The sequence below is a fragment of the Phoenix dactylifera genome, unplaced genomic scaffold (genome assembly GCF_009389715.1).
Source record: "Phoenix dactylifera cultivar Barhee BC4 unplaced genomic scaffold, palm_55x_up_171113_PBpolish2nd_filt_p 001105F, whole genome shotgun sequence".
Lineage (NCBI taxonomy): Eukaryota > Viridiplantae > Streptophyta > Magnoliopsida > Arecales > Arecaceae > Phoenix > Phoenix dactylifera.
Genome location: NW_024068451.1, coordinates 42,253 through 62,583, shown reverse-complemented (window position 1 = coordinate 62,583; position 20,331 = coordinate 42,253). Strand labels below are relative to the sequence as shown.

The window sequence follows — 20,331 nt, the reverse complement described above, 5'->3', positions numbered from 1 at the left end:
TATATATATATATATATATATATATATATAGCAATCTTAGGGCCCCAGTGCATCATCCTGGAGAGGGACTCAGTGGAGATGGTAGAGTAGATTCTACAGAAGAGGCCGGGGGTCTTCGACCATCCACTTCTAAAGAACGTCAGACGGTTATTGCAGGAGTGTATTATTTTCCAGGTTGGCCATGTGTTTCGGAAGACAAACAGAGCCGCTAACTGGGTCGCCTTCTTTGCTGCTCATTATTCTTGAGAGATTTTTTGGACCCGTTGTGTACATGTCCCTCCACCGCTGTGGAGTATTTTGTCTCTTGACTATGTAGGCAATGCTCACGCGAGTTAGTGTGAGCGGCCGGTTTATCCCCCTCCCCCCCCCCCCCCCAAAAAAAAAATAATAATAATACAAACGTAGCAAATTTGTGAGTTTCATTTGGAATTGGACTTTGCAAAGCTTAGTTTAGTAATTCGTTTTTTTTTTTGCTAGAGCGAGCGTGTCATACTACATAAGTACAGACGCATCCAATAAAGTTTAAAATAAATAAAATATTACAGAGTACCCTAGACTGTTCTTCCTCCCGGATCCACAGCATACAATTCAAATGACAGGCCACATAAGCAGCCACCCAATCCGGGGCCCCGTTGGCCTTCCTGAATCTTCGCATCACCATAAGCAAGCGGGGTCTCTTCACTGCTTTGCATGGCATGGAACAACAAAAGATAGTCACACTTCCACAAAATGCTCTCTAGTTCTTAATATGATCCACAACAAGATTAGAGATATAATTATACCATAAGACATATTTGGTTTGCTAAATTAAATGGAAAATCTCCACGCATTAATATGCAAGATATGTCCTTTATGTTTGTTTTTGATTATGCCCCTCTCCTCCATTTCTCTCAAGTAATCTTTAAGCAATTTTAACTATTGCATTAAGAACTGTTATAGTCACACGAATGTAGACAGTATCTCAATGCAATGGGATAAGTGATGAGGATTTCCTCCTGGCTTTCCCATTTCATTCCATCCCTTAAATGACACTTGATCACCTACTATGTCCCTATTCTCCAGAACCTACCCTTGCTTAACCGGGCTTTCAGATGCAAGTGAGATAAAGAAAACTCTTTCTAGGAAATAAAACAACTATATAGTACCTACTCAACCTAAAGGGCCAAAATTGTTAGGCTGCTATTTGGTTAGATAATTATGGGAATGTTAATATATTATTATATCGGGAGAGTTGTTGCGATTCCACCAACAACCAAAAACTTGATGACAAAGATATCTTACCTCCACTGTCCAAATTGATGTTCTGAAATAGATGTGGGAGGTACCAATATGATTATAAGTTAGGTAGTTTATCCAACAAATTTGCTTTCTCAAAAACCCTATAAAAAGTGGCTTTAATGAATTTTAAAAACTATAACTAATCCATTTCAAACTATAGAATTTTCATGCTAAGAGCTATTTTATTTTTTCTTCTTGTCTTTTTATTTTTATTAGGAGGGGGAGATGCTAGCTTTATCGATATTTGTGACACCAGCAAGCAAGGGAGGTAACGCCCTACCGAGAGATGCTACATAAAAGGAGCATTAATATGTTATAAAACATAGTTTCACAAATTTTGGTTCCAGAAAAATGAATTCCAAGTCCCCTCTTTGATTGTCATTCAAGCATTGTCAAAATTTAATTTTTGCTCCCTTGTTTTGATGATAATTTAATCATTACTCCCTAGTTTGAAGAGGCAAATACAGGAATAAAAACATATATATGTGTGCAAAACATGTTAGGAAAAATTTAAATGCGCAGCGGACAGGCGCACGTTGTCCACGTTCGCGTGAAGAGCGCGGACGCGTCCGCGGAAGGCGCGGACGCGTCCGCCAAAAAGACCATTTTGCCCCTGCGTAAAACCCCTATATATACCCCCTATTTCATCTCTTTTGATACACGAAAAATTTGAGAAAAATAGTGGAAAAATTCTGAAAAAATTCTTCTCCCTCTTAGCCACTTCGAAATTTTGTTTTTATATTTTTTATTCAGTTTATTTAGTTCTTTTCATTCCGTTCTTTGCTGGATCTGCAAGTCCGATCGGGTTCGCTTTGACTTCTTCCGAGACATGCCGAAGAAGAAGTTGTAGGGTCGTCGTATCTCCGAGAAGGATTGCCGGGTGACCCGTACGTGAGGGCAAATACTTCTTTGGGACAGCGTCTACGCGCTTCGACCTGCCTTCAATCAGGCTACTTTCTTCTACTTTTATTTTTAATTTAATATTAGTAGATTTGTAGGATTTGAAATTCTATAATATAAATTTATTAAATGCATAGATTTATTTTGTGCTAGATTAGATTTATTTTGCATTGAAATAGAATTATTTGGATGCCGAATAATATGTATGTATATTATTCCCTTTAAGATTTTCCATTAATTATATTTATAGATATATTTATTTATTTAGATAATATATTGCTAACAAAACACATATATTAGTGTTAGAATGTGTAGAAACAAGGCAAAAAATGTGCATAAAATCAAATCAAGGGTTTTAAAAAAATGAAAATGATTAAACACTAATTGTTAAATGACAGCTAAATGCAGGGTTGGAAATTAATTTTTTTAATTAATTATCCATTTTTTATAGTTTATTTGACACAGTCTGGACCCAAAACTTCAGAATCATTTTATTCTACGGGAATGCAATGTAAGATAGCCCAGTACAGCCAACCTTCATTATTTCTCACACAAAATAAAAAAAAAGGAGATGTTTTTATCCTTTCTTCTTCAGTGTCCAAAGGCATCAAAAGCCAAAGTAAGGAGTAACCCTCTCCCTCAATCAAGGAAAGCAAGACAAGATCCTTTGTCGTCTGGGGTTTTTAGGATTGCTGGAAACCCCCCATGCTCGTTGTCTCCTCGGTTAATAAACCTCGAGTGAGAAACCGCCGCCGCTGAGATCGTATGAGGAGGTGGCTGTCGGGCTTTTGTCTCAGCGGGCCGAAGCGGCGTTCCGTCAGAACCCACGACCGACCGGATCCCACGGTAAATCCAGCCAACCATACCTGTCGTCTCTCCAATTACCCCTTTCGGAATTGGATTCCTCATCTAAAATTCCAATTTCTCCTCAAAAAGATCTCATCTTTTGTATATGTTCATGACAGGAGACTCGTGGAGGATCCATGGTTGAACCACAAGGAAGCAATTCCACTGCTGACCCTCAAAGCAGCAGTCGAATCTCGAACGGCTCTCAGGTATGTCTCGTGTTGATGGCTAGCCAACCATTTTGCCTTCGAAAACGAATGAATTCTGATGATTGCTGCTGGGCGATGTTTTGGAAGAATGCTTGTGTTTTTCTATAGAAAAATGATCGTAGATTTAGAAAGCGTATGGATGCAAGTGGATTTTGGATGCGTGCTGTTGCTGTGTGGATAGCTTTATGTAGTTGCCGGTCTAATCTAGCTCAATGTACTGTACTGTGAGTTTAAAATGTTTTTGAATGTTATGTTTCTTTATCAGAGAATGGAAATGGTGGTTGATTTGCAGGCTAGTCAGCAGAAAAATATCATATTGAATCATGAATTCTCTGAAGGGCTGAATTACTGGCATCCCAATTGCTGTCATGGGTATGTGGCATCGGAAGAGTGTGGTCTTCTTGATGGAGTTAGAGCAAACTCGGGGGGGAATTATGCAGTAGTCACGCAGCGGACTGAAAGCTGGCAAGGTTTGGAACAGGACATTACAGGGAAAATTACTCTTGGTGTGAGATATAATGTCTCGGCCTATGTTAGAGCCTATGGGGATCTTCAGGAACCTTGTGGAGTCCAAGCAACGCTAAAATTAGAGAATCAAGATTCTTCTATCAATTATTTATTGGTCGAAAGGTAACATTCTTGGACCAATATGTTGCATTGGTTCTTCTTCTTCTTTAGTTTTGTTTGAAGAGCTCCATTGATAAGCATTGGCTGTTCTAGGGTCTTAGTTGCAAAAGATCGCTGGGAGAAGTTAGAAGGTTCCTTTTCATTGACAAGCATGCCGAAACATGCAGTGTTTTATTTGGAAGGACCTCCTCCTGGTGTAGACCTGCTCATAGATTCCGTAACAGTCTCTTGTGAGGTATCTTTTTTTATCTTTATTTTTCTCTTCTCAATATATTTGACTTACTAATTCACATAATTTTGTTCTTGTTTTCTGGCACACGTCATTTGCTTTTATCTTTATGACTTATTTTCTTTGAATCTTGTAGCTACTAACTCGAATGCTTCAGTTTAATTTTGCCATATCTCTAACATGATATTGTGTGATAGACAACAAGCATATGTGTGCTATTTGTTTGAATTCTTTAGCATTACTTCCTTTTATGGAGAAAAGTTGGATTTTTTGTCTCTGTGTGGTCATAGCAAGAACCAAAAAAAACTTATCCCATCTAGAGGGTAGCTATTAGAAGAAACCTGTTGACGTTCTGTGCCTATTACGAGGGTTATCCTCAATCAACCCAAGCTTTTGCAGTTCCTTTTCACAGCTTCTGCTGGTCTATTATTGGTATACCTGGTGATCGGTTCAATGCCTTGTGGCTACTCTCTCTGTGGTGCATGTAAATACCATCTTATTTAATCCCCTATTATTGTGACATCTGTTGGTGGAATTCCTAAACTTTCTGTATTTTCTAGAAGAGGATTGACAAGAGTGAGTAAGAGAGATTTTAATTGCACTGGACTTGAAGTGAAATATTAGCACAAAAATTATTATCTCATCACACTTATGATAGACATATACACCATGATATTATTGTAACAAAGTTTTCTGACTGTTTCTTGTGTCTCATAGAAAACAGAGATGGTAGTTGGTTCGCAGATTAGCCACACAAACAACATTATCTCGAACCATGATTTCTCTGGAGGGCTTCATTCCTGGTGTCCTAACTGTTGCCATGCATATGTGGCTTCTGAGTGGTCTGGTTTCCTTAATGGAGTAAGAGCAAACTCAGGAGGAAATTATGCTGTCGTCACGAAACGTACTGAATGCTGGCAAGGGTTGGAACAGGATATCACGGGGAAAGTTTCTTCTGGTAACACATACTTTGTCTCAGCCTATGTTCGAGTTTATGGGGATCTTCAGGGTTCCACTGAAGTCCAGGCAACACTTAAATTAGAGTATTCAGATTCTTCTACTGGTTATTTATTTATTGAGAGGTAATATGTTGAAAAAGGGTATACTAGAATGGTTCCCCTTCTTGTTATTTATTGATTGGGGTTGGCTGTTGTAGGATATTAGCCTCTAAAGAATGCTGGGAAAAGTTGGAAGGTTCTTTTTCACTGAAAACCATGCCTAGACGTATTGTATTTTTTCTGGAAGGACCTCCACCCGGGTTGGACCTGCTCATAGATTCTGTCACCATCTCTTCTTCTGGCCTAAAGCAGTTTGAGGTCTGCATTTTTCATTTTTATCAAGTATCTTCCCTGTAATGTTGCTTTCCAGGCTAAAGAAGGCAAGAGAAAAACAAATTCCTCTTTTTCTTATGGCATGTTTCGTTCATTTAATATTTGACATACTTCATTTTTTCCAATCTCTTGGCCATTTTTTAGAATGTTTCGCTGCATCTGTTTATATCTTTTACTTTGTAATTGATAAAGAAATTCCGGAAGAGCTGTTGATGGCATAGTATATAACTCTTGTAAGAGAAAAATTGCAAGGTCAGGCAATTGAGATAGAATGACAAAATATGATTGTTGGCCTCTACCCTCATATATGTTGTGTTCTCTCATCACTATTTCTTACTAAACCAGATTTCTGTTACCTTTTTATTTTTGAAAGGAAAAGAGCCCCAGATGTGTTACCAATGGAGATGAGACTATCTCATGGAACCCTCATTTTGATACTGGCATACATAATTGGTCTGGAAGAGGATGCAAGATTCACAGACATGAATTTGGAGGGGATGGAAATATACGTCCATTTAGTGGAAATTTTTTTGTTTCAGCAACTGAGCGCACTCAAAGCTGGAATGGTATCCAGCAGGAAATCACTGGTCGGGTGCAAAGAAAGCTTGCGTATGAGGTCACTTCAGTGGTTCGGATATCTGGGAGTGCTAGTTCTGCTGACGTGCGGGCAACTTTGTGGGTTCAGGCACCAAATGGCCGTGAACAATACATAGGCATTGCCAAGTGAGTTCTTATCATAATTTTTATTATATATAAGCTATCCTACATCAGTTGATATATATATATATCATCATCTGGTGAGGAACCTGCACTAATTTACATGTCACAAACAAGTAGTGTGATAGCCATTCTTCTTAATGTAGTTGTTACTTAAAACAGACTGCAGGCATCAGATAAAGAGTGGGTGCAGTTGCAGGGAAAATTCCTCTTAAATGGTGCTGCTTCAAAAGCCATAATATTTCTAGAAGGGCCGCCACCAGGTACTGACATTCTTGTCGACAGTTTTGTAGTAAAACATGCTGCGGAAGTCCGATCTTCACCTCCACCTCATTTTGAGGTTAGTAGATTTAAAAGACCTTTTATGTCAAGCATATTATGTACCATAAGTTATAAACTAAATGATAATATGCTGCCTACAAATTAAAAATGAACTGTGGGGCTTCAGAACATCATCTTTCTAGAAATGTGGTGCTAATTAGGTGCTTTATATTACTAGCTAATACCCATGCGACATGATTTGTTTGGAAGTGCCAAATTGCTAAAACTGTTGTTTTGACTTTTAAGTTGGTGAAGGACAATCTAATGGGGAAAAAAAGAGGATATTGCAAGTATTGATGAATTTGCTGTGATTGACACTGCTTCTACTGGAACTGGGGGCTTTCGTTATATAGTTCTGGAAATGGTAAATATGCCCAGATGGTGGCCGACTGTGTCATATGCAACTTCTAGGATCAGCTGAAATATATGATTTCAAAACATTGCGTGTCTGATCACGACATCTTTGAATAGTTTTAACAAATCTCTTGGCAATTTGCATATAGGCACATCATAATTTGCATATAGGCACATCAGTGACCAGCACTAAATACTTTCTGAGAAGGAAGTAGTTTTCAATTTTTTTAGTTTTAAGTTGATTTCTGTTGCTATAATTCTGGTATTAATGGTAATAAATATTGGGACTCTTCATATGTTGATTTATGTTTTGTTGCTTGGAGTGCAAGTATATAATATTCATGAGATCCTTTGACATCATGTTTTATAATTGATGCTACTTGATTAACAGTATTTATATTAGGAGAATCAAAATGATAATCTTCATTGAAAAAGGGGAACGTATAAATGGGTTACACGTACACCCTTGTGTTTCGATGTGCAAATAACCAGAGCTGCTTTATTGACGGTAGAGTATGGTTAATCACAACAGTATTAAAACCTCGGGCGATTGTTTGTATTTCACACCACTTACGCTGGTCTCTCTTCTGTATGGAAGATCATGATTGGAACTATTTATGTGTTATCCAACCAAATCAATTTTCTTGTAATGCCTCCATATTCCAGCATTGTCAATGGTGATAGGTCATATGGTTTCTGGATGAAGTGGCTGTTAGAGATTTTTCATCATATTGAAATGAGATATGCTTCCTTACTTTTGTACTCATCAGACATTTTGTAAGGTCTCTGATTTCATAGAAACTTAATGAAGACTAAACAAGGTCCACGCTGTCCTTATATTCTGATAATTACGAAACAACCAGCAGAATCCTATTTTAAATTTTACAGTTAGGGAATGGTTATATAGCTTCCAGGAAGTCTCTAAAGTGCACTGCAATTACTCAGACATTATTATACATCATAAGCAGAGGATACTACTATAAAGCGCTTGATACCTACAATAGGAAGTTACTTCCACTTGTCTTAACTCTTGCTTCTATCTTTTGTATCTTTACAACGGAGATATTTGGGTGCAATCTCGTGTTCAGTTGCAAAATCACCAGAAAATGGACTGTCTTTGAGAACTATTTTTAGAAGTATCAGCCGAACCATACCCGATAATGTTGTTAATTTCATGGATGTTCTGTGCAGCTATCAAGTCATGATACTCACAGTATGCAATGAATTTCACATAGTACATAGTGTTCATACACTTAAACTACTCATTTTGATGCTCCTTTTTGGACATGTCAGATGAAGAGTCCAATTGAATCATCATGTTCTTATTTAAATAGTACCACTTTAGAGATACTAGCAAAGAGCCAAATCGAGATTAGCCAATAAACTATAATTTATATTTTGTTTGTTGTTTGATGCATTTGGCCTTGTTGAGATATTAAATTTGCATGAGCATAAACTTCTGAAAAGCAATGCAGGCAAGGAAGCCAAGCACCTCATGTTTCAGAGTATGTCAAACATGTGCAGATGCAAGAACAGTAAAGCCAATTTCAGTTAAAAAGTCATGAAAAGCTACGTTCAAGATCAGATTGGGATGCACGGAAACAAAAGCATCAACCCATTCATGTGGTAATGGAACTGAAAGAAGCGGCAAAGGAGTTACCTAAGGACTTTGATATTGTGCAAAATCTTAAAAACATAGTAGAATATAGTGATGGAAGAAGCTTCCTGTGATTCACATCTAAGTAAGAGCTTAATAAAATAAATGATAATGAGGCTATGATCAAAGATTCTGCTATGATGTTAGAACAGAAAGGTTACACCTCTTGTTGATCCATTAAAATGAGGCTGTTTGGATGTTGCAATTCCTGAAAAAGATGTTAAAGAAGTTAGGAAACTTGCTCTTTATGATCCTTATAAATTTAATGAAGAAGATTGCCCACAGGTTCCATCAAACCTTGGAGAAGTTGTCACCTTAAAAGAAATACATGCTGATAATGGTTTCTTCATGCAAGGCAACATTGTGAAGGGCAAGGGTAACATGAAAAATAATGAAGCTTGGGCCGATTCAAAGCAGGTCAAGATTTACTTTGATCAAGAACAAACATATTTGATGAGATCACACATCAAATGGAGTTTAAAACTTACTCATAATGTTACACTACGTTCAATAATTGGTATCCATCACCAGTTATTATTGAGACAACGAATCAATAAAAGTAGGTTTGATTTTGACCTAAAAGAACCTGACATGAATTTTCATGCTGCGAAAGCGAATGATGGAGATGAAGCACATATAATGGTGCATTGAAGGGCTGGAACATGGGATCTTTCTTAAATTTAATTATACTTATCAATTTTCTGTTTTTTCTTTTTTTTTCAGTTATTTTTAGTTTTCAGTAGGTCTTTTAACATCATAGGCTGAGATCAAAAGATCTCAGTTTTAGTTGCTAGCTTGATGAGACTGATTTATTGCAGTAGTACTGTTCATGGACTATTCAGTATTCACACTACAGTAGTAGTGATCAGTAACCTTGCCCTATTAGGGGCAGTTTTAGAATTTTAAAATAGGGTAATGGAATCTTTGGTTTCTTTACTCTTGTGGTGTGATTTTGCTACAGAGATGTGTGGCCTTCAAATCCTAGGTATGAGTCCTAGGTCCTAGAGCAAGTCCCATATTGTCTTCTTTATTTTCTTTATTTCTTTAGCACTAATTTGTATTTTGCTTTACATTTTCTTGATTTCTTGTGTATCTGTTTTTTCCGCTTGTTTTCTTCCTTGTATTGATTCCAAATTGTTTCGTTTGATATCTAAACATCCTATTGTCTGCCTATAAACCTCACTGCTCAGATTAATCTTTCAATAGCCCTTTAAATCCTTTTGTTTCCTTTTATAGATTTTGCCCACTAGTTAAACCCTAGTTTTATAATCTATAGGTTCATAGGCACATCCATCGTCAGTTTCATGGTAAAATTCCAATTTTTACGGTTCAGATTTATTTAAAACTCAGATCTTAAAATTCCAATTACTTTGGGTTTCAATCTTATCCTAAAACCCTCAAGATCCCCTTCCCTTGATCGTCCTGCGTCAGTTGTATTTTGACTTTTATCAATTTTTACTAATAATGCTGGATGTTATAACCTACTAAGTATAGAACAAGTTGAAAAATGTAATCTGCATGACTTTGTTTATGTTCATATTTCTATTTTGTTTTCATATCCATTTAGGATTACAGATTTCCTTGTGTTTAATGCTTTACTTCGCATATGAACCTGATCATTGAGGAAAAGCAACCATTTCTTTTTAATTGAAGTTATCCTATCTGGTGCATATATCTTGACGTGTTTATTATTTTATTTGTTCAAACTTCAGTGTAATTCTTATTCCTTTTTGTTTTCTGTTCTGGCTGTGTGCTTTCTCGTTTCCTTTTTTAGAATGACAATAAGGAAACCACTGGTTTGGGAACAAATTCCATGGTTTGGACCAGGAATTTTATCATGGTGGAGGGGGAGTGCAACCACTGTAAGCCTAGTTTGTGCCTTTTTCAATCTTTTTATTAGGAACATCATGTTGATTTTGGAAGGATGGTATAAATTCTTTTCTTTCTATCTGCTGCTTTGGTTTTGCTAATATTCATATTGGCGGAATCGAGTATATCTTTGAAGTATATTTCTTGCAGAAAGATCTTACGCCAGACTCATCTTTAATGTTCTTTTCATGACTTTGAAGAATGGGATGACAGAACTAGCATATGTTTGGAGAATATAGTCTGCCTCTCTAAATTTCATTTTAGGTCAAATTTTTTCCTTTTTGATAAGCACAGTGGCATTGCCTTCTAAGATACAGACTTTATTTTGCAGAATATCTTGTATGGAGTTAATATAATCAAGAACAGCACTCTTAATGATGGTCTAAATGGGTGGAGTCCTCTCGGCTCATGTACTCTACGTGTATCTACCGATCCATACTATTTGTTTCCTTCAATAGCAAGTAATTCTCTTGGGCATGACCAACCTTTGGGCAATTGCTACATCCTCACTGTGAATCGCACAGAGACCTGGATGGGCCCTTCTCAGACAATCACAGGCAAGCTAAAGTTGCACTTGACATATCGAGTTGCTGCTTGGGTTCGTGTTGGCTCAGGAGCAACCGGTCCTCAAAACGTCAATGTTGCACTTGCTGTAGATAATCAGTGGATCAATGGGGGACAGGTTGAAGCAAATACTGACAGATGGTATGAACTCAAGGGATCTTTTAGAATTGAGAAGCAGCCATCCAAAGTTGTTGTTTATGTTCAAGGCCCTTCACCAGGTGTTGATCTGATGGTTGGAGGACTCCAGATATTTCCAGTTGACAGGAAAGCACGAGTTAAATATCTGAAGGAAAAAACTGAGAAGGTATCTCTGTTTTGTTGTGACTCAGATATTGCTATGCTATACTACTTTACCAATATACTGTAGTACTTCATAGAAGTCTTTAGAGCTCACAAATTCCTTTGTGAATTAAATTAATTGTCCATGCATTTTTTCACAGGTAAGGAAACGTGATGTTGTCCTAAAACTCCCAGGTTTTGACAGTGCCAGTTTACATGGTGCACCTATAAAAATTAGGCAAACACAGAACAGCTTTCCATTTGGGTCTTGTATCAATAGGTCAAACATTGAGAATGAGGAGTTTGTCGATTTCTTTGTGAAGAATTTCAATTGGGCTGTGTTTGGGAATGAGTTGAAGTGGTACCACACAGAGCCACAACAAGGGAAGTTGAACTACAAAGATGCTGATGAGATGCTAGATTTTTGTCAGAGACATGGTAAAGAAACTAGAGGCCATTGCATCTTCTGGGAAGTGGAAGATGCTGTCCAGCCATGGGTCCGATCATTGAACAGTCATGAGCTGATGATAGCCATCCAGAAGCGTCTCAAAAGTCTGCTGTCTAGGTACAAGGGTAAATTCAGGCACTATGATGTGAACAATGAGATGCTTCATGGATCATTCTATCAAGATAAGCTTGGAGAAGATATCAGAGCATACATGTTTAGAGAATCCCATCAGCTGGATCCTTCTGCCATCCTGTTTGTGAATGATTATAATGTAGAAGATGGATGTGATCCTAAGTCTACTCCAGAGATGTATATCCACCAGATCCTTGATTTGCAGGAGCGAGGTGCACCAGTGGGAGGGATTGGCATTCAAGCTCATATCAGTCATCCGGTGGGAGAAATTATATGTGATGCGCTGGATAAATTGGCAATACTGGGTCTTCCTATTTGGTTTACTGAGTTGGATGTATCTGCGGTAAATGAACATGTTCGAGCTGACGACCTGGAGGTTGTCCTCCGTGAAGCTTATGCACATCCTGCTGTGGAGGGGGTCATGCTTTGGGGATTTTGGGAATTGTTCACGTTCAGGGATAACTCTCACTTGGTTGATGCTGAAGGCAGCATTAATGAAGCTGGTAAGCGGTACCTTGCTTTGAAGCAAGAGTGGTTGTCACATACTGATGGGCATATCAATGCCTATGGAGAATTCAAATTTAGGGGGTATCATGGAACATACACTGTAGAGATAACTACTCCTCCAGGAAAGAAAATATCGCAATCATTTGTTGTAGACAGTGGAGATTCTCCGCTTGTGTTGATTGTAAATTTATAGATTGTCCATACATGATGTAAATTTTTCCCCATATATACTATTTCATGTGTTATATGTGTTCAGTTCTAGAAGAAAATATAAACTGGATGGTCTTTCCTTTTAAGGCTTTTATCTTATGCATGGATTGATCTGAAGAAGTTCATTGTTTGTTTGCTTAAAGCATTCATTTCAAGAGCAGATCATGTTAATTTTCTTTGCAATTTGTGCAATGTGATTTTTGTTTGTGTTAGTATATCACCATAACCTAGATTTGGATTTGGATTCTTTTCATGTTTATCTTCTCAGGTTCCTTGTATCGGAATCTGATGGTGGTTCTGATTGTGTGCGGATAAGATGTTTCCCGCAAGCAAGGTGCCGCTGACTTTTCGGTGTCAAGTTAGAGCTCATTCATACTTTTGAGAGATGTTCTTCCAACAAAAAGAAGAAATGCATTTTTTTGCAAGAAGACCAAACTGATCTTATTTTGCCAATTTATTAGCATAATAATATTTAAGTACATCTGTTTGATCCTAAGTTGCTGTCATAACTCGTAATCTTGTTTATATCAGTCCTGAGATGAAATATTGGAGGAATTTAAGAAAGAATCTGCAGCTTCCCTTCAAGTTTAAATAATGAGAATGTAATCCATGATCCAACTGTCCAGTATGAACAAATCAGAAATCCTGTTTTTTTTATCTCATTATTCTTACAAACAAGTATACCTTTGATCCTCTAAGGTAATGGAGCTTTACTTTATTATGTCTTGATCCAACCCACATAAGGACCTGATGAAGTTACTTCAAGTTACTAAAACCTATGTAGAATTAGGTCGAGCCGACAGCTTACAGGACCAGACTTGATCCTATCCAAATTCATGCATCACTCATTTGGCCATTTCTAAAGATAATCCAAGGTGGACCCACTATGGCCAATTCATTTATCAATAAAGTCCATCATCCTGACATGTACAATAATCAGGCTGAATTAAAGTGATATAGGGTACAATATAGATAAATCGTAGATCCATTCCTTGTTCATTGTTGGCAAGTTTCCGTCATCTGCTCGATTTCCCTGTGAATTTATCAGTGTTTAAGATCTTTTCCTGCACAATGTCAGTCTACTGAAAAAATAGTCAGAGCCTCATGCCAAAACATGCATGTTTTTATTACTCACATTGTAAGTTTGTGTACTGATGTTAGTACTTAGTACAGTAGGACTAGGACCCCATTGAAAATCACATTAAATTTCGGTCTTTGCTATGTTGCCCAAGGCATTCGGATGAGCTATCCATCAATGTCCTTCACTCTGAAAAATCCTCATGCCAATTAAATAGATCTTGCATAACCATGTAATTGGTTCTCTCCAACTACTCGATCTTGCATATAGTTTTGTCTTGTGATGAAGGGATCGATGCACATCCTAATCGCTATCGATCGTACCAAGGCTTCCTTCCACAAATTTCTTGAGAAGTGTCAGATCTTGTACATTTACTTCATCAAAAAAGTTTAAGAGGTAAACTAAAATACAATGTTAATGGCACCCCTAAAAATCGACTTCAGATGGTTCCCACTTAACCATACGATAACATAATGAGCATACGGAATGGAGAGGGCTCATGTCTCACGGTGTGTGTTTTTTCCTGCACAAACAAAGTTAATATTATTGTCAGCAATCTTCTCCCAACTAGTAGAGTGTACTTTGGATAATTGGAAAGAGGGCTGTGCAAGAATAAATCAATCAATAGCATATTCGACCCTGGCCATTTTATCTTCAACTATCTAAGAGAAGTAATAAGGCCTTAAATCACAAAACCGAGGTTCCCCTATTGCTGTGCATCCGTAGCTGTGCAAGTTTATATGTACATAAAAACCATACAATATCTGCACTAAAGTTGTTTAGTGGCCACTGATTCCAGCGAACCCATGCAAAACCTTATATCAGGTAGGTTCATGAACAAAGGGATGAATCATATTCAATTAATACAAATACTTTGTTATGGTTATCTTCCTATTTCACCATCCATTCAATGCCTTGCATCCTCTCCTCTCTCCCTCTCCCTCTCCCTCCTATAAGAGCTAGCTTGCATGGACACCATCGCTAAGGCCTGGCCTAAATGCGATATTAAATATTGCACCTATCGATGCAGGGCAATTGCTTCCATACGGTTCCATATGGCTGAGGGGGTTAGTAATAACAATTATGGGGGTCGAGGACCACCAGGAAGCAGCTGGCGCCTCTTGGTACCATCTCAGGTCATTCAGAGGGTCACTTTGTCCGACCAGTTACGTTCACTTGCCCCATCATACAACTACCATGCAGGACATGAGATGGTGACATGCATGGTGATTTCTAGTTTCCATCCCTCCCAAGTAGGAGGGGGAGTTGCTTAATGTAAGAATTTTTCTGTACTTAAATTATTTTTTTTGAAAAATTGATTCTTACATGTATGATATCTAAATTTTTTTTGCATGTTTTATTAATTACGAAAAAATAATATATTTCAAAATAACTTATATTTAGTTGGTCATCTATTTTTTTGAAAAAAATATTTAAAATATCTCTTATACTTTTAATAAAAAAAATCTTATCTCATTCTATCTAAAAGCTTAATAATATTTTTGAAAAAATTTATCTTAATTTCCAGCTGGTGAAAATTGAACTTTCTCATGTTCTACATAATTTTTTTTTCTCATAAAATATAAAAAAATTATTTACATAGAAAAACTACTTTTTCATCTATCTTCTTTAAAAACTCCAACAAAATGTGAGGTGTTTCTGCATTTTTCTGCTGATTCTATTCTTTTTTCATTCTTTTTTCACGAACCAGGCGATTCCTAACAGGTAAAAGAGAAAATCCAAAGTCCTTTTCATCGTTATTGCAATGGGGTATGGTTGGGATGTCCTTATTTGCTAACACTTTTGGTCGCTCATATGCTCTTACGCCTATTCTTTCTCCTACATGAGATTTTTAAATACTTTTTTTTTTGGTACATCGATTCTTATATGCTACTTCTCTCTTATCTCCCTCAAATAATACTTTTGATGAATTTGTTATTTTTCTTTTTGAGAAAAAAATATTAGACAAAGCCTAGATCCATTCGTTTAGATAATGAACAAAATATTACGCAAGTATCGTCCCACTTTCATAATAATCAAGAGACTCTTCACTGTGTAGTTGTGCTATCGAAATCTTTTAGTCAATTAAGCAAAGAAAGATGGTATGCCAACTCCATGCCATTTGGCCATTTGAACTGGAGGAAAGAAAAGGGATATGCTTAGAAAAAAGAAATAAAATCATGGCACGACTTAGTTTCTAAAAAGAAAATTGATCACGAAATTCTTCTAACATCCATGAACCGGGCATCGCCTCGTGTCGAACTCATTCGATTTAATAATTACTTTTTTCGGAAATGAAAAATTTACGAAGGCTAATCTGCCCCGACAAGGGAGGCTGTCGGCGGCCCATGAGCAATTAGATCACACCAGGCCGAAACTGGTCATGTCTCATACCACCACGTGTGCACCAAGATAATAATATAATATAGTCACCGTCGGCAGACGGCCCCACTCAGAGGTGACGTGGCTTGGTCGATAGATCCTCTGATAAGAAGTAGATAGTGGTCACAGCGTACGTTCGGCTCGAGGCCGTCTGATTCAGATTGTACGGCTACAATGATGATAAAATTGACGGCTATTTCATCACTTGGTAAATCCACTGAAATTAATCATTAAGTCAGATGTTTTGAGAATAGCCGATTAATATTATTTTGCTTGAGAAAATAATAGCGATGGTTAGCCATTATATTCTAAATTATGTCTATCCAATGATTATTGGGATGTAAATTTGGCGAATATGTACTTGCCTGATATATATGGGCGGTGCACAAGAGACTTCTAAACCCTTATAATGGCGTTCATAACTTTTACCGTAGGTAGCAGCCATCGTTTCGAACCCGTTTCTCCGCTTTGCCGTGACGTGCGACTACTGTATACCCTCATTGACCTGTGGGAGACTTTTAAGCACTGTTGTTACGAAATTAAAGCCTTTAAGCAGCAATCAGCCTACAGGACAAACCGACGTGAGTGAAGCTAAGAATCACAGGATGAGCGAGAGAGAGAGAAGAAAACAACAGTTAAAGCGAGGGCCGGGGACGGCTTGCTATTAGCTGGAAGACACGGCTGTCATGGGGCTTTCCATGTCAATGAAGGAATCCCCATTTCTTCTTCTTCTTCTTCTTCCTGCATATCTCTTTCCCCTCTCTTTCTCTCCCTATAAAACCCCCACCCTTCCGCCATTCTTTCCACAACCACACTCACAAAACAACCCTCTTCCTAATCCATCACCACCACTAGGTCTTGCTATATAGTGGCAGTGGGAGTATGGATCACAGCACTCTCTCTTTTCTCTTCCATCTCCTCACGCTCGCCGCCTATGTATCAGCCCTACCGGCCACCTTCCTCCAAGACTTCCGCGTCACTTGGGCCGACACTCATATCAAGCAGCTGCAAGGTGGCGCCGCCATTCAATTGACCCTCGACCAATCCTCAGGTAAATATACTTTAGCTGTTGACAAAAAACTAAAAAAAGATGATCTTCCATTTACTTATAGTACCATAGACTGGTGCTGCATACAAACAAACCTAACTAACATTATTATCTGCATGAATATAATTCAGGATGTGGGTTTGCTTCCAAGAGGCAATACTTGTTCGGGCGTGTGAGCATGAAGATTAAGCTCATTCCCGGAGATTCCGCCGGAACCGTTGCCGCCTTCTACGTCGGTGACTTGCCGGTTTACGTACATATTATACTTTACTCTCCCTCATGGCTTGGCTAATGTTTGATTTGGGCAGATGAATTCCAATACCAGCGGTATCCGCGACGAGCTGGATTTTGAGTTCTTGGGGAATAGGAGCGGACATCCTTACACGGTACAGACCAATGTGTACACCCATGGCAAAGGCGACCGGGAGCAGAGGGTCAACCTTTGGTTTGACCCCGCCTCCGACTTCCACACCTACTCCATCCTATGGAACCACTACCACGTCCTGTATGTATTGCATCACCATCATGGAGATTTCCAACAAACTCCATCTTAGAAATTCTCATGTCTTAATCCAGTTAGTTTCCGAGATTAAATGCAAAGGCACGCGTTCTTTCTTCCTGCATCAATACTCGTGCGCTTGTTTCTTAAAATTTTGAAAAAAAAAAATAACAAGAGAGAGACAGAGAGGAAAGACCTAGGAGGAAGTAATTAATAAGTCGAAAGACAAAGTGACATGATTATTACCTTTCTTATGCGCCGCATAGCAAAAGTAGACCCGTGATCAGTAAATATAAAGCACCAACTCAACCACATACATGTGAACTAGCTCTATATAAAGCCTTTCTAATTACCTTATCACTTTACCGGCATACATGAACTTATATATCTTTAATAACGAGAGTGGCTTTTCTGCTGGAGTTGCTTGCTTGTATAGATTCTTTGTGGACGAAGTGCCCATCCGAGTGTTCAAGAGCAACCAAGCCCGGGGCATAGCGTTCCCCAAGTCGCAGCCCATGGGAGTGTACTCTACGCTATGGGAGGCCGACGACTGGGCCACGCGAGGAGGGCTCGAGAAGATCGATTGGAGAAAGGCCCCATTCCACGCTTTCTACAAGGATTTCGACATCGAGGGCTGTCCCAACCCTGGCCCAGCAAGCTGCGCTTCAAACCCAAACAACTGGTGGGAGGGCCCGGCATTCCGTCAGCTCAGTGCGATCCAAGCCAGGAAGTATAGGTGGGTTCGTGTGAACTACATGGTCTACGACTACTGCACCGATAAGTCTCGAAACCCGGTCACCCCGCCAGAATGCTTGGCCGGAATTTGAAGCACTAAGAATGAAGAAAATCGGACGCAAGGCCTATAAGTTTGCTTGCCTAAAGGCATACTATAAGATGGTGTGTTGTCTCATTTGGTGGCTATGTATCAAATATTGTGCACTGTTGTTTAATTGTACCAATGTAATGTATTCGAATTGTGTTTATTTGTCAAGTTAATTGTGCATTTGATGGCTATGTAACAACAATATTGTGCATGCGCTGTGGGTTAATTGCACCAATATAGGTAGGTGATTGCGTTTATTTGTCGAACGAAACGAATTCAAGCAAATCAGAAGGGAATCGCGTTTCCTGTACGTGGAAGGAGGATGGGCCGTCGCGCCGCCTCGCGTATTCGCCGTTGTATGGGCCCGTTGAGGTCTTTAGCCATCATTTACCGGGGAAAAAAAAGGAAAAAACAAAGGGTCTTTTGCCATCACTTGAGTACAAGTGGGACCCAGAATGGGTTTCTGGGGCTGTTATACGGCCACGTTTCTCGTGGAAGGCCGGAAAGCATGGATGGCTGACCGATTTGTTCGCTTTTCGTCTCGTGTTTTCTTAAAAGGGACCTGAAAAAGGAACACCGTCTAGGGGCAGCTTGGCAGTGCTAGGGTTTGGGAGCGTCTGGACAGGGCCTTTGCGTCCCCAGACTGGTTTCTTCTCTTTCCTACCTACAGGGTCACTCACTTACCTCGGATCGCCTCGGACCACTGCCCCTTGCTGATTTCTACATCGCTGGGACCCAGGCATCACAGCCCCTTCCGCTTTGAGAAGGTCTGGCTATCGTACCCTCAGTCCTGGGATATTGTACGTGATGCATGGCGCCTCCTGGTGCGTGGAGACGCTATGCACCGGGTGTCGCGTAAACTAGAGTTGGCCAAGAGGCGTCTCCGGCGATGGAACCGCGAGGTTGTGGGCGATATCTTCCGGAGAGTGGAGGGTGTTGAGGCCGCGATCTCCGAGTTGCAGTCGAGAGAAGATTTGGAAGGCATGCTTTCGACGAGCGATATGGGTGACCTTCGGGGGTTTCTAGCGACTCACCACTCCCTCCTACGACAGCACGAGATCTTCTGGCGTCAGAAATCTCGTGTCCAGTGGGTGCGTGAGGGTGACCGCAATACTAGTTTCTTCCACCGGACTACGATTATTCGGAGGCAGCGGAGCACGATTCACTCGTTGCGAGATAGGTCGGGATATCGGGTGGAAGGCGAGCCCTCCATTCGTCAGATCTTGTTGGATTTCTTCCGCACCAGATGGACGGAGGAGGAGGAGTCCGACGATAGCGACCCCATCCCTCCGCGGATGGATGTGAGGATCGAGGATGATGAGAACACAGCCCTGGTCCGACCGGTGTCGGCACAGGAGGTACAGGAGGCAGTCTGGGCTTTGGCTCCAGACAAGGCTCCGGGACCAGATGGGTTTCCCCCGTTCTTCTTTCGACGATATTGGGGTATTATTCAGACAGCAGTGGTTGAGGCCATTCAGTGCTTCTTCTCCCAGGCAGTGATGCCAGGGGATTGGAAGGCTACCTTCATCACGCTCATTCTGAAGCGTCAGGAGGCGACCGAGCCCTGCCACTTCAGACCCATTAGCTTGTGCACTACCTTGTACAAGGTAGTGGCCAGAATTATGGTTCGGAGGATGAAGCCCCTTCTGCCTGGTATCATTAGTCAGGAGCAGGGGGCGTTTATAGCTGGCAGAAACATCTCCCATAATGTTCTGCTAGCTCAGGAGATGATGTGGGACCTTCAGCGAGCATCGAAGCGACATAGCCTGATGGCTATTAAACTGGATATGGAAAGAGCTTATGACAGGATCAGATGGAGATTTCTTCAGCAGACACTGGAGGCGTACGGATTCCACAGGCAGTGGATCGACTGGGTGCTGGGGTGTGTCAGGGGGCCAAAATTTTCGATTTTGGTCAATGGCACACCTTCTCCTTTCTTTGAGTCTACTATGGGGCTGCGTCAGGGATGCCCCTTATCTCCTTACTTGTTTATTCTTTGTGCTGACATTTTGTCTCGTGATTT

The 20,331-nt window shown here is 39.7% G+C and overlaps 2 protein-coding genes across 4 annotated transcripts; both read left to right on the top strand.

The window, feature by feature from the left end:
* The first annotated feature begins 2,715 nt into the window (after positions 1-2,715).
* Positions 2,716-12,564, top strand: LOC103707637 (endo-1,4-beta-xylanase 1-like). 3 transcript variants are annotated; one of them, XM_017842945.3, is made up of 10 exons: positions 2,716-3,024; positions 3,144-3,233; positions 3,499-3,863; positions 3,954-4,095; positions 4,807-5,171; positions 5,246-5,405; positions 5,794-6,143; positions 6,300-6,477; positions 10,670-11,206; positions 11,343-12,564. In XM_017842945.3, exons 1-10 carry the CDS (start codon positions 2,944-2,946, stop codon positions 12,459-12,461), a joined length of 3,387 nt encoding a protein of 1,128 aa, XP_017698434.2. In that variant the 5' UTR covers positions 2,716-2,943; the 3' UTR covers positions 12,462-12,564. The 3 variants fall into 3 exon arrangements, with proteins under 3 accessions (XP_017698434.2, XP_008790427.2, XP_017698435.2); XM_008792205.4 differs by having other exon boundaries at positions 2,717-3,024; positions 3,526-3,863; XM_017842946.3 differs by lacking the exons at positions 4,807-5,171; positions 5,246-5,405 and having other exon boundaries at positions 2,717-3,024.
* A 3,969-nt stretch (positions 12,565-16,533) lies between these two features.
* Positions 16,534-18,476, top strand: LOC103707638 (probable xyloglucan endotransglucosylase/hydrolase protein 6). The gene is made up of 4 exons (XM_008792208.3): positions 16,534-16,989; positions 17,118-17,218; positions 17,295-17,491; positions 17,922-18,476. Exons 1-4 carry the CDS (start codon positions 16,821-16,823, stop codon positions 18,310-18,312), a joined length of 858 nt encoding a protein of 285 aa, XP_008790430.2. The 5' UTR covers positions 16,534-16,820; the 3' UTR covers positions 18,313-18,476.
* The last annotated feature ends 1,855 nt before the right edge of the window (positions 18,477-20,331 follow it).